The sequence below is a fragment of the Apaloderma vittatum genome, unplaced genomic scaffold (assembly GCF_000703405.1).
Source record: "Apaloderma vittatum isolate BGI_N311 unplaced genomic scaffold, ASM70340v1 scaffold3792, whole genome shotgun sequence".
Classification (NCBI taxonomy): domain Eukaryota; kingdom Metazoa; phylum Chordata; class Aves; order Trogoniformes; family Trogonidae; genus Apaloderma; species Apaloderma vittatum.
Window position 1 is genome coordinate 154802 of NW_009704031.1, and position 21858 is coordinate 176659.

Sequence of the window (21858 nt, forward strand, 5' to 3'; positions counted from 1 at the left end):
ACACACAGATGAGCTTGGGGAAGGGTAAAGTGCTGGCAGGTGAGATTGCAGAAGTGTCGGAGAGGAGTGCAGGACAGTCACAACTTGATTAAAGAGGAATTGTGTGAATTGCATCTATTGGCAAGTATCAAAATAATAGAAATGCTGGAGCAGATGCTGATTTTTGGCATTTGCTGGCAAAGCCAGTTTGCAGCAAACCTCTACTTGGCATGTTTGTTTATGTTGGGCAGGTCCCTTAAAATGCCCTTGAGGCATCCAGGCTTTGAAAAAGAAGAAAACAAGGATTGAAATAAGAAAAATAACAGAGATAATAGGACAGAAGATGTACTAAAGCCCAACAGCTAATAGGTGAATAACTTTGGCAATGAGACCAGCACTAGCTATGTTATTTTTCTGGATATTGTCTGAGGTTTTTTGTAAAGTAAATATTAAAGATACTTTCCAGAGGATGGCTTATTCTCTTTAAAACATACACGGAATTTCATGTGTCTTTACTGACATCTTTGCCTCACAGACTTTTAAAATAGTCAGGGGGTTAGTGCACCAAGGCAGGATATGGAAGACTTGAATTGCTAATTCCTTTTTCTGCAGCTATTCAAAACAGCATTGCGTAAGTAGGGGGTTATAGTTGAACCAGAGGGTCTTTTCCACTGTCAGTGAAGGTGTTTTGAAAAAGGATTCGGGAATCACCTAGAGAGACTGAAAACAAAAAAACAAAACAAAACAAAACAAAAAAAAGACTGAAGTGAGCATTACTTTGTAGGCTGGTGGGCAATTTGGTCCTGGGCTCTGTTCCCTGGGGCTTATGAATGAAAAGTAATAGTCTGTCGCAATGTAGCCCTGCACTCCTCCTGCCTGGAAAGATGTCCTTACTGTTAGACTTCTGTTCCATAAGGAGAACGGGAAGCCCCCAGTGTTCTGGCCAGTCTTGAAGACACCTACAGGTTCAAGTTCACCCGCAAGTTGGACAGGAGAAAATAAAGGAATTTTCTAAGAATGCAGAGATACAGCGCGTTGGGCTCCTGAAAAATTGCCAAATAAAAAATAATAGTCGGACTCTGTGGAGTTTAGATTTATGTGGTGTTAAGAGGTAAACAAACAAGGTGTTTGGGGATTATCATAGAAAGCTTCAGATTCTGCCTAAACAAGCCCTATTTCATAGTGCTTATTTTGCTTCCCGTGCCTGGATACTCATGAGACCTAATCCTCTACGTAGTCCGTCTATATGACCTTGTTGTTGAATCTTTCAAAGGGCCAGATTTTTAAACCTGCAGGTAGGTAGTCAGGGGAACTGTCGTCTGACTTGCATTAAAAAAAGTATATATGTATCAAGATGGCTAAGAGCTAGTCAATGTTCAGCAAGCAGAAGTCATCAAACTCATCTCATTTCTTATTGCACCATGCCAAGAGGACACATACAAATATTATGGATGCTATGGCTTAGGATTACTGAGGTTTGTTGATCTTGTACCACATGGTATTTTTCTAAGCAAGCTAGGGAAACATGGTCTACACAAAACTGTTATCAGGTGAATTTGAAATGACTGTTACACTGGAGGTATAAGTTGAGAAAGGTGCTACATGCAGCATTGCTCTTATTTCCGTCCCTGGACAGGTAAGCAGGCATAAGGTCTCTGTTGCTGGATGTCAGCAGACGGGGCTGCAAGTAGCCTGGATAGTGTCGAAGCTGTAGTTGTGGGATTTAACAGTGGCGTGGAAAAACACAATACAAATCATCAAGATAAATGTGAAATCCTGCGGTTAGATAAGAATAACTTAAGTGCACCAGTATTGTCTGGGTACTGACCGACTGGGCAGCAGAAATGCAGAAGAGCAGCTGCACCGGGGAGAATCACAGGCTGAATGTGTGTTTGCACTTTCATACTGGTGTGAAAAGGCAAATACTGTAAGGAGATGGGTAAACAAGAGTAATGCTGGAAAACAGAAGTAGTTCTTTCTTTTCACTTGGTGTTGTCAAATCCTGACTTGAAAGGCTGTGTCAAGTTTTGGGTACAGCACTTCCAGGAAGATGTGGGCTTCTGGGAGACTGACAGGAAAAATCATGGATCTGGAAAACATGTGCTACCAGGAAATATTAAAACTGTTGAGGGAGGTGCAAAGGAAAAGGAGAACTGAGATGAGAAAAGTATGATAGTCTCCATATATCAGAGAAGTAGCTCTAAGGAAGGAAGTCAACCTTTGTCCTTTTTTTTCCCCTTGTCTTTTATTTTTTTATTCAATCTCGGAAAGAAGTCAGAGCAAGATTTTTAGCTGCAAGAAAAGTGAGGCACTGGGGTGTATGTTACCTAAGGAGGTTATGCAGGTTCATGATCAAAGGATAGGCCTGTGTTTGGGAATAAATTGCATCCATCCTTTCTTTGTGCAGAGACATATTAGATGACCTCACAAGATTCCTGTTATCTTTAAACTCTGTTATTTCTATTAATTTCTTTAAATTTTGAGATTTTCAAGTTGTTAACAATGTGGAAGCAAAGAACTAGACAAGGAGAATTGTACCTCTCAGATTATGTTGGCTAAATAAGTCCTGTATTAAAACTAGATCATTGTAACACATGTAAATGTGTGTGTGTCTGTGTATATATATATGCATACATACATGCTTATTTTTTAGTATGTCGCTCTCTACATGTGCATTTCATTGCTTCAGATTACGTTGCCCAATGTTGTCAGTTGTGATGTGTAATCCTAAATCAGGTGTATCTGAAGTGGCCTCCCCCACATCAGAACAATAATCAAGCTTATGCTTGATCAGTACAAGGAAATTAATCATGCAGAAGCACTGATGGAAACAAGTCTTTGTGTCAAGTGATGTGAGCCAGTACTCTGGGCTATGTAAATCGCTCTGCTAGAAAAGAGAAGGAGGCTGAGCCAACCATCCAGATCTCATCTTCCCACCCAAAAGACAACACCTGGCCCAGGTGAAACAGAAAGCAGAGGTTTAGATACCCGTGGAAGGTATCATACCACTAAAAGCTTACACCTGCTGTTTCTGTGCAGTCTGTCCCTTCAGGAAGGGGTTTGTTATCTTCACCACTGTCCTCCGTGGCCCTGCTTTCGTCCCATGGTACCATGGCTCTGCTGGAGCACTGGTGAGAGCAAAGGCCTTTGGGCTTAAGATTATAATTTCCTTACAGAAAAGGGACAAAGCAGTGAAAGCCTGTCTCGGTGGCAGTGTTACATATTGAACTTGGCCAGCTTTTCTGTTTAAGTTGTAAAAATCACTTGAAATATCTTTCCCCGTGGAGCTATATATTCTTCTACAGTTCAGCAAGGTACTTCTGTCAAGATTTTTCTCTTTCATCTCAAAATGATGGAGTAGAATATTATAAAACCTGGTTTAGTATTGGTCTTTTGTCTCGTTTGCTGTTAATGAAGTTGTGAACTTTTAACTTCCAGTAATTGGTGCTGCGGTTAATGTCTGGTTAATCAGGAAAGGCCATAGGTACACACTGGTGTTAATAGTCACATCATGAAACACGGGGGCAAGAGGACGCACAATAGTCAGACACCATGCTTGCAAATCACTACTAATTGATACATAACTTTTTTTACAGCTCTCTTTCTGGACAGCTTCTAGTTTACTTACTGTTTATTTTTACTGCTTGCCACTATTTTTATTTCCATAGGTGTTCAAAATGAAAATGAGCAGATGACAAAGTTAAGCATCATTTTCCAGAGATAAACAAGAACAAGTGGGCTAGTTATACATGGGGAAACACATTAAATAATGAGTTCAGGATGACAAATGAAAACAGAAACACATGGTCTTTATTATATGTAAATTTTAGCTTCATTGTGATGCAATTAGCAGGTAATGCTCACTACAGAAAGTCACTGTCCTACAGGGATTGTGCCTGCTGTGTTAATGCTCAGCCTCTTAATTGGTGTTGATTTGGATCAAGCCATGTTATAACCTCACCATTTTCAGTTGAGCTGCATTTCGAATCCTGTGTTCGGTTTTGGTCCCCTCACAAGACGGACACTGAGGTGCTGGAGCATGTCCAAAGGGCGACAAAGCTGAGGAGGGGTCTCGAGAACAAGTCTTCTGAGGAGCAGCCAAAGGAACTGGAGTTGTTCAGCCTGGAGAAAAAGAGGCTGAGGGAAGACCTTATTAGTCTCTACAACTACCTGAAAGGAGGTTGTAGTAAGGTGGGGGTCAGTCTCTTCTCCTATTTAACAAGAGATAGGACAAGAGGAAATGGGCTCAAGTTGCACCAGGAGAGATTTAGATTGGATGTGAGGCAAAGTTGCTTCACCAAAAGGGTTGTCAGGAACTGGAACAGGCTGCCCAGGGCAGTAGTTGAATCACCGTCCCTAGAAGTATTTAAAAGATGTGTGGCTGTAATGTTTAGGGATGTGATTTCGTGGTGGACCTGGCATCTCTAGGTTAATGGTTGGACTCCATCATCCTAGAGGTCTTTTCTAACCTAAATGATTTTATGATTCTATGAGTTAGATGAGGAGGAATTTAATACTTCTAAATTATAAAGAGAAGATATTTTATTTCCCTGATGCTGTCTAAAGTAATAATGACAGGGAAGATGTTATTATGTGACATTCAGCGTGTGTCTCTTTGTTTTAGTACAGAAGAAAACGAGAAAAAAAAAAACAATGTGAAGGATGGCATTTGAGGTACAAGACGGCTGTATGTTGTACAAGCTCTTTACACCAGAGATTTGGCAAAGGGCAATATTCTATCATATGCTAATACAAGTCTAAATAGAAAATGTACTTGCTTATTCCTTTATTTTAAAAAACGTACTGCAATCCTATTATAGTAATAGTAATACCAGCAAAGCTTTCCGTGTTCAAGTAGCTTGTGTTTGTGATTGGCACCTTAAAAAATCTGAGAAGTTTAAATATGTGAATAGACACAACACATTTGCAAACATTAATCCCCCAACAGCTGTGGGCAGGCAGTGTGGGAGGGTTGCTCTCTTTACCAGTGCAGAAACCACAGTGTTGGAGCAGTTGTTCCCCTTCCACAGAAAACATTTCCCTTATAGTCACAGCAGAATCTACCATCACCTCCATGGCAGGGGTGCCACTGACACACACTGGCGGACACTTCTCTCTCAGCAGATGGTAGCCCCTGGACTAAAGCATTTTGGATTTATGTAGAAATAACTTCCTACTTCACATTTGCCTCATTCCTCTTCATATTTCCAGCCTCAGGTCAGGAGGCTGAGTGGAAACAGTACTATAACACAACACTTTCTTCAAAGTGCTCTTCCTGCCACAGCTTTTCCTTGAATTCATTTTTCTCCCAAGAAGAAAGTGTTAAATTCCAGCCCCACAGAATACTGTGACAGAAGGTCAGCAGGCAGCTGAGATCTGCCTCTGTATTTCTCATTCTATTCTACCTCTGCATTCAGGCTGAAAGCCACCAAGGATTGGTATCTGTGAGTGTCCCAGCTCAGGTTTTTTGCCTTGTTCTTGCCTTTCCTTTCATAAAATGGGACTTTCATCCATAAGAGCTTTTCCTCCAGGTCCCATGGCAAAAGCGAAACTGTTTTTGTCATCAGACCCAACTGGTACAAAGGTAACTCATATCCCTGGCACTTTTATATTCTTCCCTTGTTTTCCAGGAAGGACAAAGAAAAGCACTTGCCTTCAAGAAGTAACATTTTCCCATTTCTGCCTAAAAATCCCTTATGTTGGAGTTAGCAGCTAGAACACCATAATCTGTACCTGAACTGTCTCCACTGTAAGATCACTAGCAATCACTTATCAAAAAACAATATCCATATTATGTTAATTAATGGATATCACCTTTAGGGATAGAATACAAGGAGAGTGGTCATATTCTATATCAATCCAATTACAGTCACTGAGTATCATCTGCTGCGTGTGAACTCATCCTGCATGGTGTCACGTGCACCAAATTCTATCTCTCCCCATTTACCCTTGCAAGATGTTTTAGCTGAAATTTTGGGGTATTTCAAGACACATGGTGGGTAGGCCATCTCTTTTCTAGCTGCTTATGCTTATAAAGACTGTGGTTATCTGAATCTTCTGTCTTGCACCCAGGTGCAGCAGTGAGTATCAAATAGTGAGTTTGTGCCAGAAAAAAACTCAAACCAAATTAAGGCTCTCCTGCAGTCACAGACACGTACGCATGGAAGCTGTGTGGTAAGGTCTCTGTTTCAGAAAAGTATTTAATTCTATGTATAAACTGGCAGACATCAAAGTTCTGCTGTGAATCAAAAAAAAACAAAGAAAAAAATTACACCTAGTTCATTGCAATATTGCCATTTAAAATATTCCTTGTTTTAAACATATTTGAGCATTTGAAATGTACTCTGGTGTCTCAAGCACTGCATAAAAACTTTATTCCCTAAAGAGGCCAAATAGTAATTCCTAGCACTCTCCGAGTAGGGTCTGGGACTTTGTGGTTGCTCTGGCTTTTATGTGCTTGCGATTGAAGAGAGAGTCTCCCAGCTCCCCCTTGTGTGGATGCTCTACTCCTGCTACATCAAGCAGAAAACAACTGTGATTTTTGCTGCTTTTGATCAGTCATTTCTACAATGCTTTGCTGCTGGGAAGCAGAATAATACTGTCACAAATGTTAAATTAACAAAATACGCCTAGAAGGGATTGGTAGCTCTCGCTTGTCTGATTAATATCAGGTTTGTAAGGTCCATTCTGCAACAAAAAGGGCAGAAAATGCTCAAGTTTATGTTAAAAACAGAGACTCTCCATTTTAGTGCATCTTTGTTTTTTAGTTATAACCCCTTAGTGAAGCACTCAGGATCAAATCACAGGATCAACCAGCAACGAGGGAGTTGAATTAGTTTGTGTCTCTGTTCACTTTTAATTGGATTTGAAATGTCTACCCCACTGTAGTGCTGCAAGCAACCCAGTCAGTACCTTCCCCTCAGGCCTTATTACTGACAACAACCTCAGCCCAGATCTACATATTCAGCAGCCGGCTGGGTAGCTGTTCTGTACTGGGAGATGCAGGCAGGCTTTGAAAAGCACAAGATATCTTTCCTTCAAATTCAATTTTTGCTCTCAAACTGGGGGACTGGGGGACTTCCTTTTTCTGCAATGTCCATATTCTGGCAGGAGTTGTTTGATGCAGTTTTTGTCTAACAGGTATTGTCTTATGATAATATTTTACTGCTCAACAGTGGAATCAAGGCAGCACCGGTAGCAAGTACATTCTGTGCCACCTGATGTATTTTTATGGGTTTATTTTTCCCTTATGTACATTTCTATTCCTTCAAGATGTGCTCTGAGACATTTCCAATTTCAGCATGCTGCCTGTCTCATCTAATTCAATTGTAAGCTTTTCTGGGCAAGGACCATATCTGGATTCTGCTTTCAAGTTTCATTACACAGCAGTTCTGCAGCGCTCTTTTAAAAAAGTATCATGATGAGGGAAGGAACTTAACTCATCCACGGGCATTTGACATGTGAGAAGAGCACATTCTGATCTCCCAAACTTTCAGCAATACCGTACCCACAGGCACACCGACCCCCCTGTGCCTCACCCCCACTGGAAATGTGGGGGTGTGACAGCAGGTTTTGCTTAGGGTTTCTATTAGATGGGAAGAGGTTGTTGTTTTCTTTATTTCACTTTATCATTTTACTTTTGCTTATCTTTCAGGTGTGAACAGAAAGGTTACCTATTCCCTGGCAGACTCTGCAAATGGCTACTTCTCAGTTGACCGATCATCAGGAATCATTATTCTGGAGCATCCGCTCGACAGGGAGCTTCAGTCTTCTTATAACATCAGTGTAAAGGCCTCAGATCAGAGCATTGTGCTGACCTTGTCCTCATTTGCCACTGTTACCATTACAGTGCTAGACATTAATGACAACCCCCCTGTGTTTGAAAGAAGAGATTATCTTGTTACAGTACCCGAAGACACCTCTCCTGGCACTGAGGTGCTTTCTGTTTTTGCTACCAGCCAAGACATTGGTACTAATGCTGAGATTGCCTATCTCATCAGATCAGGGAATGAGAAAGGGAAGTTCAGGATTAACTCAAAAACAGGTTTGTAAAGTGGTTCTTACTTGTAATGCAAAATGTTAGCATCAGAAAAATGTCAGTGCTTTGTGGAAGGCTCCTGGACTAAACAATTTCCAAGAACAGAGACTCAGAGCTTGTTAATGTGGACTTAGCTGCACAGTTAAAAAAAACAATTTTTGTTTGGAGAATGATATAAATTACAGTCACACTCAGCTGCCCCAGCTCAAATGGAGAATACTTTTCTCTGGTAATATGTCTGTTGACGTCAACAGAGATGTGACAACCCATTAGCCAAACTGTGCAACCCTTGCAGTTATGAACACTTGCAATGTTTACCTGCTCACCAGCTGAGTGCAGCCTCAATGGTCTTCACCTTAGCAAGCGTCAGATAGCACTATCAGGGCCAAATAACTGGCAGTCCTAACATGTGATTGCTGTCTGTACCACTGTGTGCAGCTTGGTTGACTTAGATTGCCAACGATTTGTGTTGTCAGAGCAAAACAATCCTGATTTTGAAAGCTGAAGATAACATTTGAGTGCAGCAGTAATAACCAGTATGCTGCAAAATCTCAAAATGATGAATTGTGTCATTTATATTACTGCACGCAAAAATCTCTCTCCACTCTGCGAAGGCCACTATGTTACGTGTAAGGGGCTTAACATAATTGTCTGTTGTCTGTTATCTTCGTAATGTTGATTAGTGCTAACAAAAATTTAAACATAAATACGCCTAGACAGCAATACTTAACTTCACATTTGACAATGAAGCCAAGAAGATAAATCAATAAAACCCTATAATGAAGCTTAATCACACAAGAAAAAAAAACACAAACTATTTATTATTCATTAATGTGTGACAGCTCCATTATTACCGATTTAGAGGCAGGAGCTCAGTTTCCAGACAGACGGGTGCTGATGTAGCATGCCTGATCGGGGCTTGAAAAATAATGCCCTTCACACCGGTTATTAGTGGGAACTCTTTGCTAGCCACTTGGAAGCTTCTCTTCAGGGCTTCTGCTTCCAGCAAGTCATGCTGAAAGGTCGAATTCATTTGGAGAGAGCCCAGACGAGATTAAGAAGAATGATCTGAGGTCTGTAAAATGTGGCTTACCAGGAAAGACTGAAGGAATTGAAGCTATTTAAGCTGGAGAAGGGAAGACATGCTGTTACTATTCAATCCTGTAAACAGTACCTATGAAGAGGAGAGGAATAAACTGTTCTCCGTGGCTACTCATGAGAAAAGAAGTGAATGGGCTTAAATTGCATTTGGATTATTTCAGCTAAATGATAGAAAGAAATTCCTAACTGTAATGATCACTAAGTACTGAAATACATTTCCTAAGAAGGCTAGGAAACTGATAATGTTGGAGGTTTATAAGAACATTGGAGATGAGTATTTTCAAGAATGATTAGATTTAGGTGACCTGTGTTGGGCAGGAGTTGGACTAAATGGCCTTTAAGTTCCATACATTCCTACTCCTGATGGCTCTATGTTGAAAAGCATTTGTCTTGCCAAGGTTTAGGACTTGTTTTAAGTCTTGCCTGCCATGCCCAGTATTAACTCCTTCACTAATAATCTGCACACAATCTACTCCACCTGTAGTGTTAATGTTATGAGTACATGGGAGACAAGTGGAGGGCTTGCATAAAAATCATTTCTGTTCTAGAGCAGGTCTGGATGCACAGAGTGAGTCAAGTTACAGAGAATCTTAGTTTTGATTATGTGGTGAGGCAACCCAGAATTTAAAAACGTAGTTGAGTGGGAAAGCTGCTGTTTAATCACAAGAATTACAGACAACTGATTTCTCAAAGGTATTCATACACTATTAATTTGTATGTAATCCACGAGAAGTTAATTGCATGGAAGTGAGTTTCCGTTGACTTGTCAAGGCAGATTTCCAGAGTCGGCGTCCAGTTCTCCCACAGGCGCTGTCCCTGAGCCCAGGCAAATGGGTGGATATGGCCCCCACTTCTCCATCTATGATACTCATATAATAATAAAACCTATTTTCATGAGAAACTATTCATTGCTTCATGCCTTGTGAAGGCCTTTTCTGCAGAGGCAACCCAAGTGCAATTGTCATCACTTTAATCAAATGGCAGCAGTAGAAACCTAACTAAATATTTTTTACTGCATTGGGCAGTGTTATAATTAGAGCAATATATTTTGTGTGTGTGCCATGGTGATAAGTAGCATGTGGTACTGTTTACTACAGTCAAATGTCTTAGTTCATAGCGTTATTTGTTTTTTGATGGCTGGTGACATTCCCTCCCTTGCTTCAAAGGAGTGATTTCCATTTTTGAAGCTTTGGATTATGAATCGTGTAAGGATTTCTACTTAGTAGTGGAAGCAAAAGATGGAGGCACTCCAGCCCTGAGCGCCGTTACGACTGTGAATGTAAACGTGACAGACGTTAATGACAACGCACCAAAATTCAGCCAAATGGTCTACAGCGCTGTCATCAGCGAGGATGCTGCTGTTGGTGATTCGGTGATAATGGTGAGTGAGGCTGCGGACGACGTTTAGGTGGGATGAAGCCCTTTGCCACATGGCATATTAAGATTAAAATACTGCGTATGTTTTAAGGCTAGAATTTTGAAAAGGTTCAACGGCAGCCTCCTATCAAAACCTGATCAGTTTGATATTTGGCTTGATGCTGTTGAGATGTGAAGTTCAAAAACATAAAGTCTTGCTTTTTGGGGTGTTGGGCAATTAATGGATCATACAGATGGCTTAATATTTGTTTGGCTAATTGTCACTCTTCTCTTAAAAAAGTTGATAGCAGAAGATCTGGACAGTCCTTCCAATGGCCAGATTCATTTTTCCATAGTGAATGGAGACCAAGACAATGAGTTTTCAGTTGATCCTGTTTTGGGACTCGTGAAGGTGAAAAAGAAATTGGATAGAGAAAGGGTAAGATGTGTGGGACTTCTTAACTTACAATGACTTACAGATGTGTATTGATCTCAACTCCACTGCTAGCTTGCTTTGAAGAACCTTCTATACTTTGCAGCCATCAGCCTAAGATGCTCCAACAGATCTTTCTAATGTTGTTGCACTTCTTCCCACTCCAACCCTATTCCCAATGCTCTTCTAGTGTTCCCATCCTGCACCAACGCAGCAGCTGAGGCCAGAACGGGACAAAAAGCAACCCTGGATTTCTTCTGCAGTGCCACCGGCAGCTGTTGCTGCGTTAATGAGCTGCCTCCTCGCTCCTGTGCGTGCAAGCACACGTGTGCAGTGATGTGTGCCTTGGAGTGATTGCAACATACTCCAGATTGTGGCACCAAGCACCGAGCTGAGACCTCAGCCATTAATTAGCACTCTGCAAAACATGTCACTGGGGAGGTGATGTTATGAAGTGGCCAGGCTGCACCAAAAGTGAAAGAGTGCTTCATTAAACAGATTCTGCTTCTTTGTTTGCTCACTAGATTACTCATTCAGGGTGATTTATCACCATTTCGCCATGGCTAGCAATTAGCAGCTTTGGGAAAAAAACCAAACAAATGCAGTTGCCTGTGCTACTAGCAGGACAGGAGAGTGCTACATGGCTTCGAAGGTCTTGCACCACATGAAGAAATTCATGCCTCCAAGGAATGCATCCGTGAAAATGGGGAAGCTGATTGCTATCCTCAGATATTGGGCTGAGCTGGAAAAGCTGTCTACTGTAGGCAGGGCTGCTGCGTAAAGCAGTGGCAAATATCCTGTCTGTATTATCACAAAGGCAGGATTAAATTTTCAGTGTTTAGTGGCAGCGTGATTTTACCACAGACTGATGAGAACAGGAGAATAATGATGTCTGTGCATGTTACACATTTGCTGTAATGTATTTCTCTTAAATGGTACATGCTTAATTTCTTAATATGATTTTATTTAGTTTCTGAAGTGCACTCATGTACAACTACTCTCAGACACACACGTTCACCCTCATCGACACGTGCATGTTTACTGTCAGCTCTGTTAGATCTGCATTTTCCAAAATTTCCCTCAGTTAAAATAAGCTGTGATATTGTCTTTTTGTTTGCTTCCTTTGCTTCCTAGACACAGGTGTTTCTGACCCCTTCAGGGAAAATCATACATGATGCCCCATGTGCTGTAGAACCCCACAGGCAATGCTGACTCCCAGGTTTCAGTGGTTTAAGGAAACTCATTTCCTGAGCTGTAATCACACAGAAGCCATGACTTTTGCCATCTACCTTTCTGCGATACACTGAAATGAAAGCAAACACACAATATTTGGGAAAGATCCCACAAAAATCTTAGTCTTGTCTTTAGCTAGCAGTAGAAATTACAACTTGAAAGGGAATAAAAAGATTAATTCTTTGACTCTGTTCCTTGACTTTCCATAGTTGAGTATTCTTCCTCCCTCCTGTGTCACTATGCCCCTACCAAATCACAATCTTTCTCCTCCCTACAATCCCCACCAAAAAAACCTGTTTCCTTTTTCTTTAGTTAGGTCCCACATGCCAGAAGAGACCCCTTCGTACACTATTCCTCCTCCCTCCTACCCAAAAGTCTTTTATTTCTCAAATGGCTTTGGACTTCCTCTCACCCTGAAAAAGTCCCTTTAACATTCCATCGTTCCCCCCTGCAGAGGTGTGTTTTCCCCTCTCCAGCCCAACACTGGGAGCTCAGAGCAGGGTGTTTTATCTGGCCAACATTTTGCCCTTTGCTTGCTCCCCCATAGAAGGATTCCTGGGCAGCCGTGATAGCAGCTCTCCCCGGGGAGCAGCTGTAAGACGCGAGGAGGCCGACATAAGGATGCAGTTCATGAAATCAAACTGTCATCCATAAGCTGTGTATAAGACAGAACGTTTGCAAATTGTCACATATGCTCACACCTCACGCGCGGGCACATATGCGCGTAGAGGGCCCTTGGGTGAGGCACCGAACTGCCCACACCGCGCTGAGTAGTTCGGGTCTGTTGGAAACAAGCAGGCTCAAAAAACCTTTATCTTCCACTGAACGGTGGATAATAATATCAGTTGCTACAGAGACTGTCATCCCTAGTGGTCCCAAATGTTTTCCAGTGTGTTTAAGCCAACTGCCTGTGAACTTCTTGTTGGTTCTCCATCACCGTGTTAGAAACACCGTGTGTCGAACAGAAACTGGCTCTAATAAGCAATTTATGTAATGTTCTGGAAACCAATCATAAGATAAATAGAATCAGGTCACATATCCCAGCTGACACCTGGGAGAGATGAAAATGTTAGCTACAGTAGTAATGGCTGAGTTTGGATATTATCCATCATTTGTTTTTTGTCTGCACCTTTGTCTCAGGAATGCATCATCTGATACAGTTATTTTAATATGGTGAAGCTGTTACATTTATTGATAGCCTTATAAAACAGAAGTTAGGACACAGGGTGGCAATAAACAGGATAATGTTACACTAAGGGCAGGGAAGGTAATGAGGCCAAACAGCTTTCCTTAGAATATGGTAGGTGATGCTCTGGATGTGAAAAACAGGAGTTAAAATTTAGGACTGCTTTCATGATGATTTAATGCTTTCACCTTTTTGCAGATATCTGGTTATTCATTAGTTGTCCAGGCAAGAGACAGCGGCATCCCTCCTTTATCTTCATCTGTGACGGTCAACGTGGACGTTTCTGACGTGAACGATAATAGCCCTGTATTTACTCCAGCTAACTATACAGCTGTAATTCAAGTAAGTTTATCCTGCACATCAAAAACTTATTTGACTTTTAAAATACAAATACATTTGGTTTCAGTTAAGTAGCTTTTGATGATTTATCTTCAAAAAGACATATCAAGTAATCTTATTTAAAGGAAAGTATAAACACCTCTGTCTTAAGTCTTCGGTATGTTCCTGTTTGCTGAGGCTCCTTAACCCCAGCATCTGTCACACATTTTACCATTCAGCCCTGTTGCACCAGGTGCCCTGGCCTCAAAAAGTCTGACCTGGGATGAATTTTCACTTCTTTGCACTTCGCTTAGGGCGTAAGTCTTAATGGTCAGTCAGTCCTGGTCACACACAGTGTCCGGCAGAGCTCATCAGTCCCTCTTCAGGTTGTGGTGGGTACCTTCATCTCTTCTGCCAGTCTGTGGGGTGTAAGGGGTGTCATATAAACTCTGCTTGTGAAGTGTGATCTTGGGCAAAAAGCATTCAGTTGAATATTCTCTATAGCAAATCGTGGTATTTTGTGATTGTGATATGTATCATTTTAATCCTTTTCTTTATACGCTGTGTATATGTGTAAAGGAAAATAAACCAGTGGGCACAAGCATTTTGCAGCTGGTAGTGACAGACAAAGACTCTTTTCACAATGGCCCCCCTTTCACCTTCACCATCCTCACTGGCAATGAAGAGGAGGAGTTTACGCTGGACCCTCACGGCGTCTTGAGATCTGCAGTTATCTTCAAGCACATGGTCGCAACCGAATACGTGCTCTGCGTGCAGGTACGGCTTGATTTTTGCATCTGCAGAGAAACAGAAACCCTCATAGTCGTAGGTCATCTGCACATTGCCTGTATGGACTGGTTTTAATTGACTGTATTCTCTGAGTAAATACTGTGCATTCCAGTTTACAAGTGCACAATATAGTGTATTTCCTTTGATGTCCTTACACTTAATTTTGAATAAATATAAATAGGTAGCCAGCCACCTTTCCAATTTCCTCCGCATGAAATGGATTTTCTGAGCAGCGGCTGCTATGATTTAAGATTTTCATCTTTTTTTTTTCTTTTTTTTTCTGTAGCTAAGCGAGGAAAATAAGCAAGAATGCATTATATACATATAAATACACCACAGTACGAGTGACAGCAAAATATTGTTCTAGGAAGGAAAATCACTTCTGCTTTTAAGTCATAAATTTAATCATAAATTTTTGGAAGCCTACCAAGAATTTATGAAATCACATTTCCAAGGTCAGCTTAGCTTTTAAAGAATGTGAAAATAAGACATGCAGTAGAAGTCCAGCTCAAACCTATCTTTAGAGTCATTGTTGAGGAACCTTGTAACTCGGGTAATTTTGATTACAAAAAACTGTAAATCCAAAAGTAAATTGACCACATTTCTCAGGCCTGCCAGGGAAAATGTATCAGGGCTCAGTAAATATGCAAGTCTAGGAAATGAACTACACCTCTTCATTGAAACGGGATGTGATCCTATAAGCTAAGTCTGAAATGGAGGCTTCATCCACTTGCTTTGTTGGGGTTGATTTCTCTGAATACTTCCTGTCTGCTCCTTCACAAACACACTTAATTCTTCGCGTAGCACTAAATAGCATCAGCTCTAATTTCATTAACAGTTCAAATCAATGTAAAGTTTTACAAGTTTACCATTTAAAGTTCCTGAAACCTTTTTTTTTTGAGCGTTATAGGAAAAAAAAAACAACTCACCCTTCATTCCTACCATGCCTTCATCTTAAAATACCCTGCTTTCAGGGCAGTTTGCTAGCCAGAGTTCCAGTCTAGCCAAAATTAGATGTGGGAATTAAATTTAAGCATCATCCTCTAGCTGTAGAGATCCAAGTATGTCATATATATGAAATATTAAACAGACCTCAATGTCTGAGAAGCACTAACATGTTCAGAAAAACATGCTGTTGGACTGTAGAGGCCTAATTCCTCTCAGTATTATTTTCTTTAGGGATTTCTGCAGTGAAAATGTATTTTATAGTTTCTTGTTGTATATAGACCATAGAAACGTTTCTTTCCATTCCTATGTGCCAGAGTGTTGCTTTCTCCATTCCACCATCAGGTTCCTCTTCTGCATTAGGTTTATTAAAAAGTAATATTAAAATTGAAAGTGGAATGGGCTGTAGTCTCTGTGCATGTACGCGTGTATGTGTGTGCACATTTGCATCAGACTTTTAAAAAATACTTCACCCAGCCTTTTTCTGTATGAGGGTGAATGATTTTTAGAGTGTCCTGGAATTACTAATCCTTTCCTAGCAATGTCCATATTACTGTTCCCATCCTGCCCTTTTTTTAACTGAGCTTATAAACTTTCCTCCCTGTGTCCAAATACAAAGATCTTTGAATGGGTGCTGCTCCTCTGCCCAGTGATAGTTTAGCCTTCTGTTCTCTGGAGCAAATAAACGCATGAAGCACTGTGTCCTAATAGGGACACCAGTGGCAATTTTTTCTTATTGCAGGAAAAGACACTGATTCAAGTTTGCACACCTTTCTGTCAAGATGGCCTTGGGTTTTTTGTCATACTTGCTCTTTTGCTCTCTATAAAAAAGTGCAAATGATGCTATCATATGTGCTCTGGGTCATACAGTTGTATGTCCAAGTGCAGTGCTGCTCTCCTCTTTTACTGTTAGTAACAGCACAGGCACTATATTTCATTTTTGGAAGGTGATAAATTTTTTTTCAAGCATGTTTCTTGATTGCTTCAGGTAAAGTAGTACAGAGCGCTGTAGAAAAACTCTGAAATCCCTCACATCTACACAAACTAAACAGAGTCTGAAACATTTTGAAGCACATCAAGCAATGCAGAGACTGGTGCTGGTATGTCACAGGGCTTCAGCCTCTTTTCCAGGGTAGAAATATGCCCAAACTCCATTTGGTGCAGGATATACCACATTCGAATGGCTCTGTTGTGAAGAGGACAAGTGATAGCAGTGGGAGCCTGGGAACATTTCAGTTTGAGTAATGAGACATTCTGCTGACACATTTCTCTCTGCAATCCACTTAGATGAGATATCTGTGCTTCCCTAAAGAGTTTCTAAGTTCCACTGCTAGAGATGGCGGAGACGTTTCTTTACATATGTATTTTGCAAATGCATTTGGGAAGTTCTTTTGAGAGGTCTTCAGAATTACTGAAAATACATGTAGCTGTGAAAATACATATAGCAAGAAGTTATGGTTGTTGGCTGTGTGTTTTGTTTTGGTTTTCATTTTTATTTTCTTTTAAATTACATTAGGCAAAGGACTCCGGGAAGCCTCAACAGGTTTCCCACACCTATGTTCAAGTGAGGGTTATTGAAGAGAGCATTCACAAACCGACTGCCATTCCACTGGAGATTTTCATTGTCACCATGGAGGATGATTTTCCTGGGGGAGTCATTGGGAAAATTCATGCCACAGATCAGGATGTGTATGATGTCCTCACATATACGCTAAAATCGGAGCAGAAAAGTTTGTTCAAGGTCAACAACCACGATGGGAAGATCATTGCCCTTGGAGGGCTCGATAATGGCAAGTATGTCCTGAATGTCTCTGTCAGTGATGGCCGGTTCCAGGTACCGATTGACGTTGTGGTCCACGTTGAGCAATTGCTACAGGAAATGCTGCAGAACGCAGTCACCATCCGTTTTGAGAACGTTTCCCCGGAAGACTTTGTGGGCCTTCACATGCACGGATTCAGGCGTACCTTGCGAAATGCAGTGCTCTCCCAAAAACAAGACAGCCTACACATCATCAGTATTCAGCCGGTGGCAGGCAGCAATCAGCTTGACATGCTGTTTGCAGTTCAGATGCACAACAGTGGTTTCTATAAGCCTGCCTATTTGATTCAGAAGCTTACCAATGCAAGGAGACACTTGGAAAATGTGATTCGTATTTCTGCTATCTTGGAGAAGAATTGCTCCGGACTGGATTGTCAGGAACAACACTGTGAGCAAAGTCTGTCTATTGATTCGCATTCCCTGATGACCTATAGCACGGCACGAATTAGTTTTGTGTGCCCTCGCTTTTACAGGAGTGTGCGCTGCATGTGCAATGGTGAGTACCGCTCCCCTTCCCCTCCCATCTGTGCACATTATGCGATAGGATCGGTTTTATTCCTCTGATGCAGATGAGAAGGGGCATTTCAATTCAGTCTGTTAAAGCACCACTGGCTGATGTATTGTGGGAATTGATTTCTCAGGCCCAGGAAGAATTGTTCGTGTTTACTGATGTAAATGGAAGTTGATGAACTTTGGCCTTTTACGACAAAGACTGCTTTCCTGGAGGCTCCGTAATCAGAGCCATCAGCCAACTTTCAGTGGAGGGAAAGGAAGGGGAGGGGGGGAGGATGTGTTTCCCACCCGCTCTGTGCCACCACTGGAATAAACCTGGAGCAAGAGCATAACAGAACAGCCTGGTCTCTAGCAATGCACCAGCATTCTCCAAGGGAAAGGAACCCTGACCCACGCAGCGCAGGTGGAAAGGCCTTTTCCAGTCCCTTTTTTTGCAGAGAGTTGTGGAAACCAATGAAGTGTTTTATTAAGTAACTGACCTTTAAAGCTACAGTAGGTGACAAGGTGGGATTTTGGCTGGGTTTCAGGCTGTTCCACATTCTGGCAGAGATTTCACATGGCTATATGTGACAAATAGGCTTGAGATGTCTAATCTTCTTTATGATTCTGCACTCAGAGCATAAAACCTCAAGCAGTTATAATAATAGTTCTGTTTCTTTTGTTTGCCAGGCTATTTGCTCCTCATTCCACTTCATTTAAGAGTGGAGAAAAAACCTGCTGTAAAATCAATACACCTAAGTCTCCCTCATCTTAAGTGCACGTGCAGGCGTACACACACAGAGAGCAGTGCAAGAATTCAGCAGGCGTGTCTCTCAGTAACCAACCTTTGTCTCTGCTGCAGTCAGCAGGACGTTGTGTCTTACCATCAACTTCAGTGGGGATGAAAATAGGCATTGATTGCATAAAACTTAACTAGAAATCAGTCTCCTGCAGCCTTGGATAATAATGCCATACAAGTTCCGTTCTGTAAAAACAACTAGAATTTTGTATCTGAGGTATTTTCATGTATGTTCTAGAGGGACCCTCTGGTCAACTTTTGAATAATAATGTTGTAAGTTGCAAACAGATCTATCTATTATAACAGTAGTTGGCATTTTGTTACACATGAAAGGTTCTAAAATAAAGGATTTTCACAGGTTTAAAAGGGACAATGCTGCAATATCCTCCAGACGAGTCCAGGATCCAGTGCAAAACTCTTTTATATTCTCAAAGCTTTGTCTCATTTTTGCACCAAGAAATCACAAATCCTCATATCCATGGGGATGGTGAGAGCCCTCGCTGTCAGAAATTGGTTTTCTGGCAGGCAAAGTTTTCACTGTTTATAGTTTCATTTCACTACTTATTAAAGTCAATAATGATGTATTATTCCGTTCAGTAGTAAGTGGATCTACCTTATAATCCCTTAGCTTAACTCAAAAAAAAGGATTTTGGAGTGCAGTACAGTTCTGATCCAGCAGCTCTCCCTTTTCCTCCCTGCACAGCAAGTTTGCACTGGAAGCACAAAAATACATCTGGGATAAATTTTCCAAATTTTTCTGTCATGTGCCATTCACTCCTCAAAAATGTATGTCAGGGTGCCCGAAGGCAGTGTGTTTCTCCAGAGCCCCTGTGGTCCCTAGCCCCTAGACCATCCATCATGGCTTCAAGGACTGGGAACAGTTGCAATGGGCAGCTTGTCCTGGTCCAGCTGGAAAGCTGGATGGGTTCCCAGAGCTCCCATTCGAGCTGTTATGTGCTGATTTCCCATAGACAATCCACAAGGCTTGATGTGGGGTTATGGATGTCTCATTCATCATCCTGCCTGTACCAAAAGTGTCCAGACGTGCTGGTGTAAGTCTCGCTACCAGGTGTAAGTATAGCACCAGTCTTGGTTACTTGCACAGAGATGAAAGATCTTGGTGGGAAGTAAAAAAAATCCATGCTTTGCCCTTCTTCGCATCATTTAATGCTTCAACCTCTTCTTCTGTTTTTAATTAGAAGAGCCACAAGAAATGTCTTAGCAGACAAATGCTGTGTGTTATCAGCCAGGAGGTAACACAGCCTTCACAGGTTATATTAGTTGGAGAATGTATGTATAGTTTTGTTTTTATGAAGGCTAAAGACTAGGCCCAGGAAAAGAGAAAAATGCAAATACTTCTTTGATCAGTAGTTCTTGTAAATACAGTCAGGAAGAAGCGCACAGAGTAAGAGAATAAATTTATTTTGGCTTGTTTAACAAGACAGCATTAGCAAGATATTATCGGTATAATAAAAGTATTATACCTCCTTTGTTACTAGGATAGTTTCATGATCCAGTCCAGTAAATATTAATAGCTTGATTTATGACAAAGCCATTAAAATATTGCATATGTTTCCAGAGATCTGATTCGATTATGACCCAGAAAGCTTGAGTTTGAACTAATTCACTCGTTCTTGAAATATGTATCATACTTGGAGTGTTTTTCCCACTGGCAGATGTCACAGATATGCACAATTTATGCATGCCAGCTGTGCATAACTTACCTAGATTACCTTTGTGAGCAAGCGGAGTTATCTAACATGAAAATGCGGGGAGACTGTAAAGCAGACAGTGGGTGAACTTTGGAGGTTCAGCCGCTCAGCTCTGGAAGGATAAGTTCGAAAGTTCAGGTGCATCAATCTAAGCCTTTAAAATCAATAAAATTGAACTAAAGAGTTTTCCAATAGCAGACTGGCTTCTTAGATTTCTGGCTCATCTGCTTGTGTTTGTATGAAAAATATTGCAACAAACTGGGCTTTGTTTCAGTGTGGCTATAGGGGCTGCGTGATTGCCAGTCTCCCATCTCGTGACGTGCAATATGCAAACATCTGTCACTGCTTGTGGGAAATAAAAATAGGATGACCAGAATAAATACATTCATGTAAAGTAGTTCTCTTGACATTCTTATTTTCCAGAAGCAAAAATCTATTCCCTAGTTTTATTTTTTTTCATGGTGCAGTGTAATTCTTGTGGCGTTGAGACAGAGGTGCAGCAAAGAAGCAGGCTTTGCCAGAACTACTTTGCTATGGAGTGGTTCTGCATTATAATCTTAGAAAAGTGAGGTTACATTAATATGTTTATGGGAGAGGGATGGATCGAACTCATCTTGACAAATGTGGGTATATATATATATATATATATACACATCTCAGCTGGTCACTCCAGGCTCCATTTGTAGACAGTGGAAAGAATGAGGTATTTTTAATGATGTGATACATCTCTCCCTAGATGTCTAAAATCAGTCGGATGAATCGTGCCCTAAAGTTAGATGAGATTAATTCCGTTTCAAGTGTTTAATATGCTTCTGTCTTAATAGTTTGAAAGAATTTTTCTAATAGACCCAGAAGTGTTCAGCGAAAGTGCCGACACTCACATCCACATAGTTTAATCAAGTGAATACCAGTCTTGGACCACTTTCTCATGAAACCGGGCTATTCAGACTTTATGGAGCCACTCCTAGCATTTTGTGAATCTTCTAACAGAAGGAAATCATAGACTGTGCTGATCTATGGTTAATATAGGACCTATTCTTCAGAGGTGGTTTATGTCCCCAGCTCCACAGCACACACACTACCTCTTAAAGAGTCCTGGGTGTTTTGCAGGACTGGACATCAGGAACCCAATTCCTATGTCTACAACACTTTTTTTCCCCATTTTCAGGAAAGACAAACATACTAATGAACCTTGCGTTGTCCTGCCAAGGTAGCCAGGGAGATTGAGGATGTTAGGGGGCCGGTTAGCTCAGTTAATTGAGCGTGGCGCTAACAATGCCAAGGTCGCAGATTCGATTCCCCTTGTGTTGCCTGATCTAGTCGAGAGGTGGCATCCCTGGTGATAGGGAGGCTGGATTAAAATGATCTCTAAGGTCCCTTCCAGCCTAGGCCATTCTATGATTCTGTGATTCTGTGTCCTGTCTGTGCTTGTGAACAAAGAAATGAAGATAAATTTGATGGATTTGATTTGGCTGTAGTCCTTTTAACATTGCTCCTGTGTAAGGATAAATGTTTTTCCTTCCAAATATCCCTCATTTTAAGGCCCGTGCTAAGAACGTAGAATCAGGGCAAGTGGGAACTGCTGTTTGTCAGTTAAGGGGTCTTAAAGGAAGGTGTGATCAAGGGGGGGATGGAAGAGGCCAGATGTCTCAGTTCTT

At 41.2% G+C, this 21858-nt stretch overlaps 1 protein-coding gene across 1 annotated transcript in view; it reads left to right on the forward strand.

The window, feature by feature from the left end:
- FAT3 (FAT atypical cadherin 3) overlaps positions 1-17693 on the forward strand; it is a gene marked incomplete at both ends in the record, with an annotated part of 88626 nt that extends 70933 nt beyond the window's left edge. The window contains 6 exons of the mRNA XM_009864879.1: positions 7634-8023; positions 10285-10499; positions 10776-10913; positions 13525-13668; positions 14224-14421; positions 16895-17693. Coding sequence (XP_009863181.1) covers positions 7634-8023; positions 10285-10499; positions 10776-10913; positions 13525-13668; positions 14224-14421; positions 16895-17693 — 1884 coding nt within the window. The remainder of the gene's footprint in view (positions 1-7633; positions 8024-10284; positions 10500-10775; positions 10914-13524; positions 13669-14223; positions 14422-16894) is intronic.
- Between the last annotated feature and the right edge of the window lie 4165 nt (positions 17694-21858).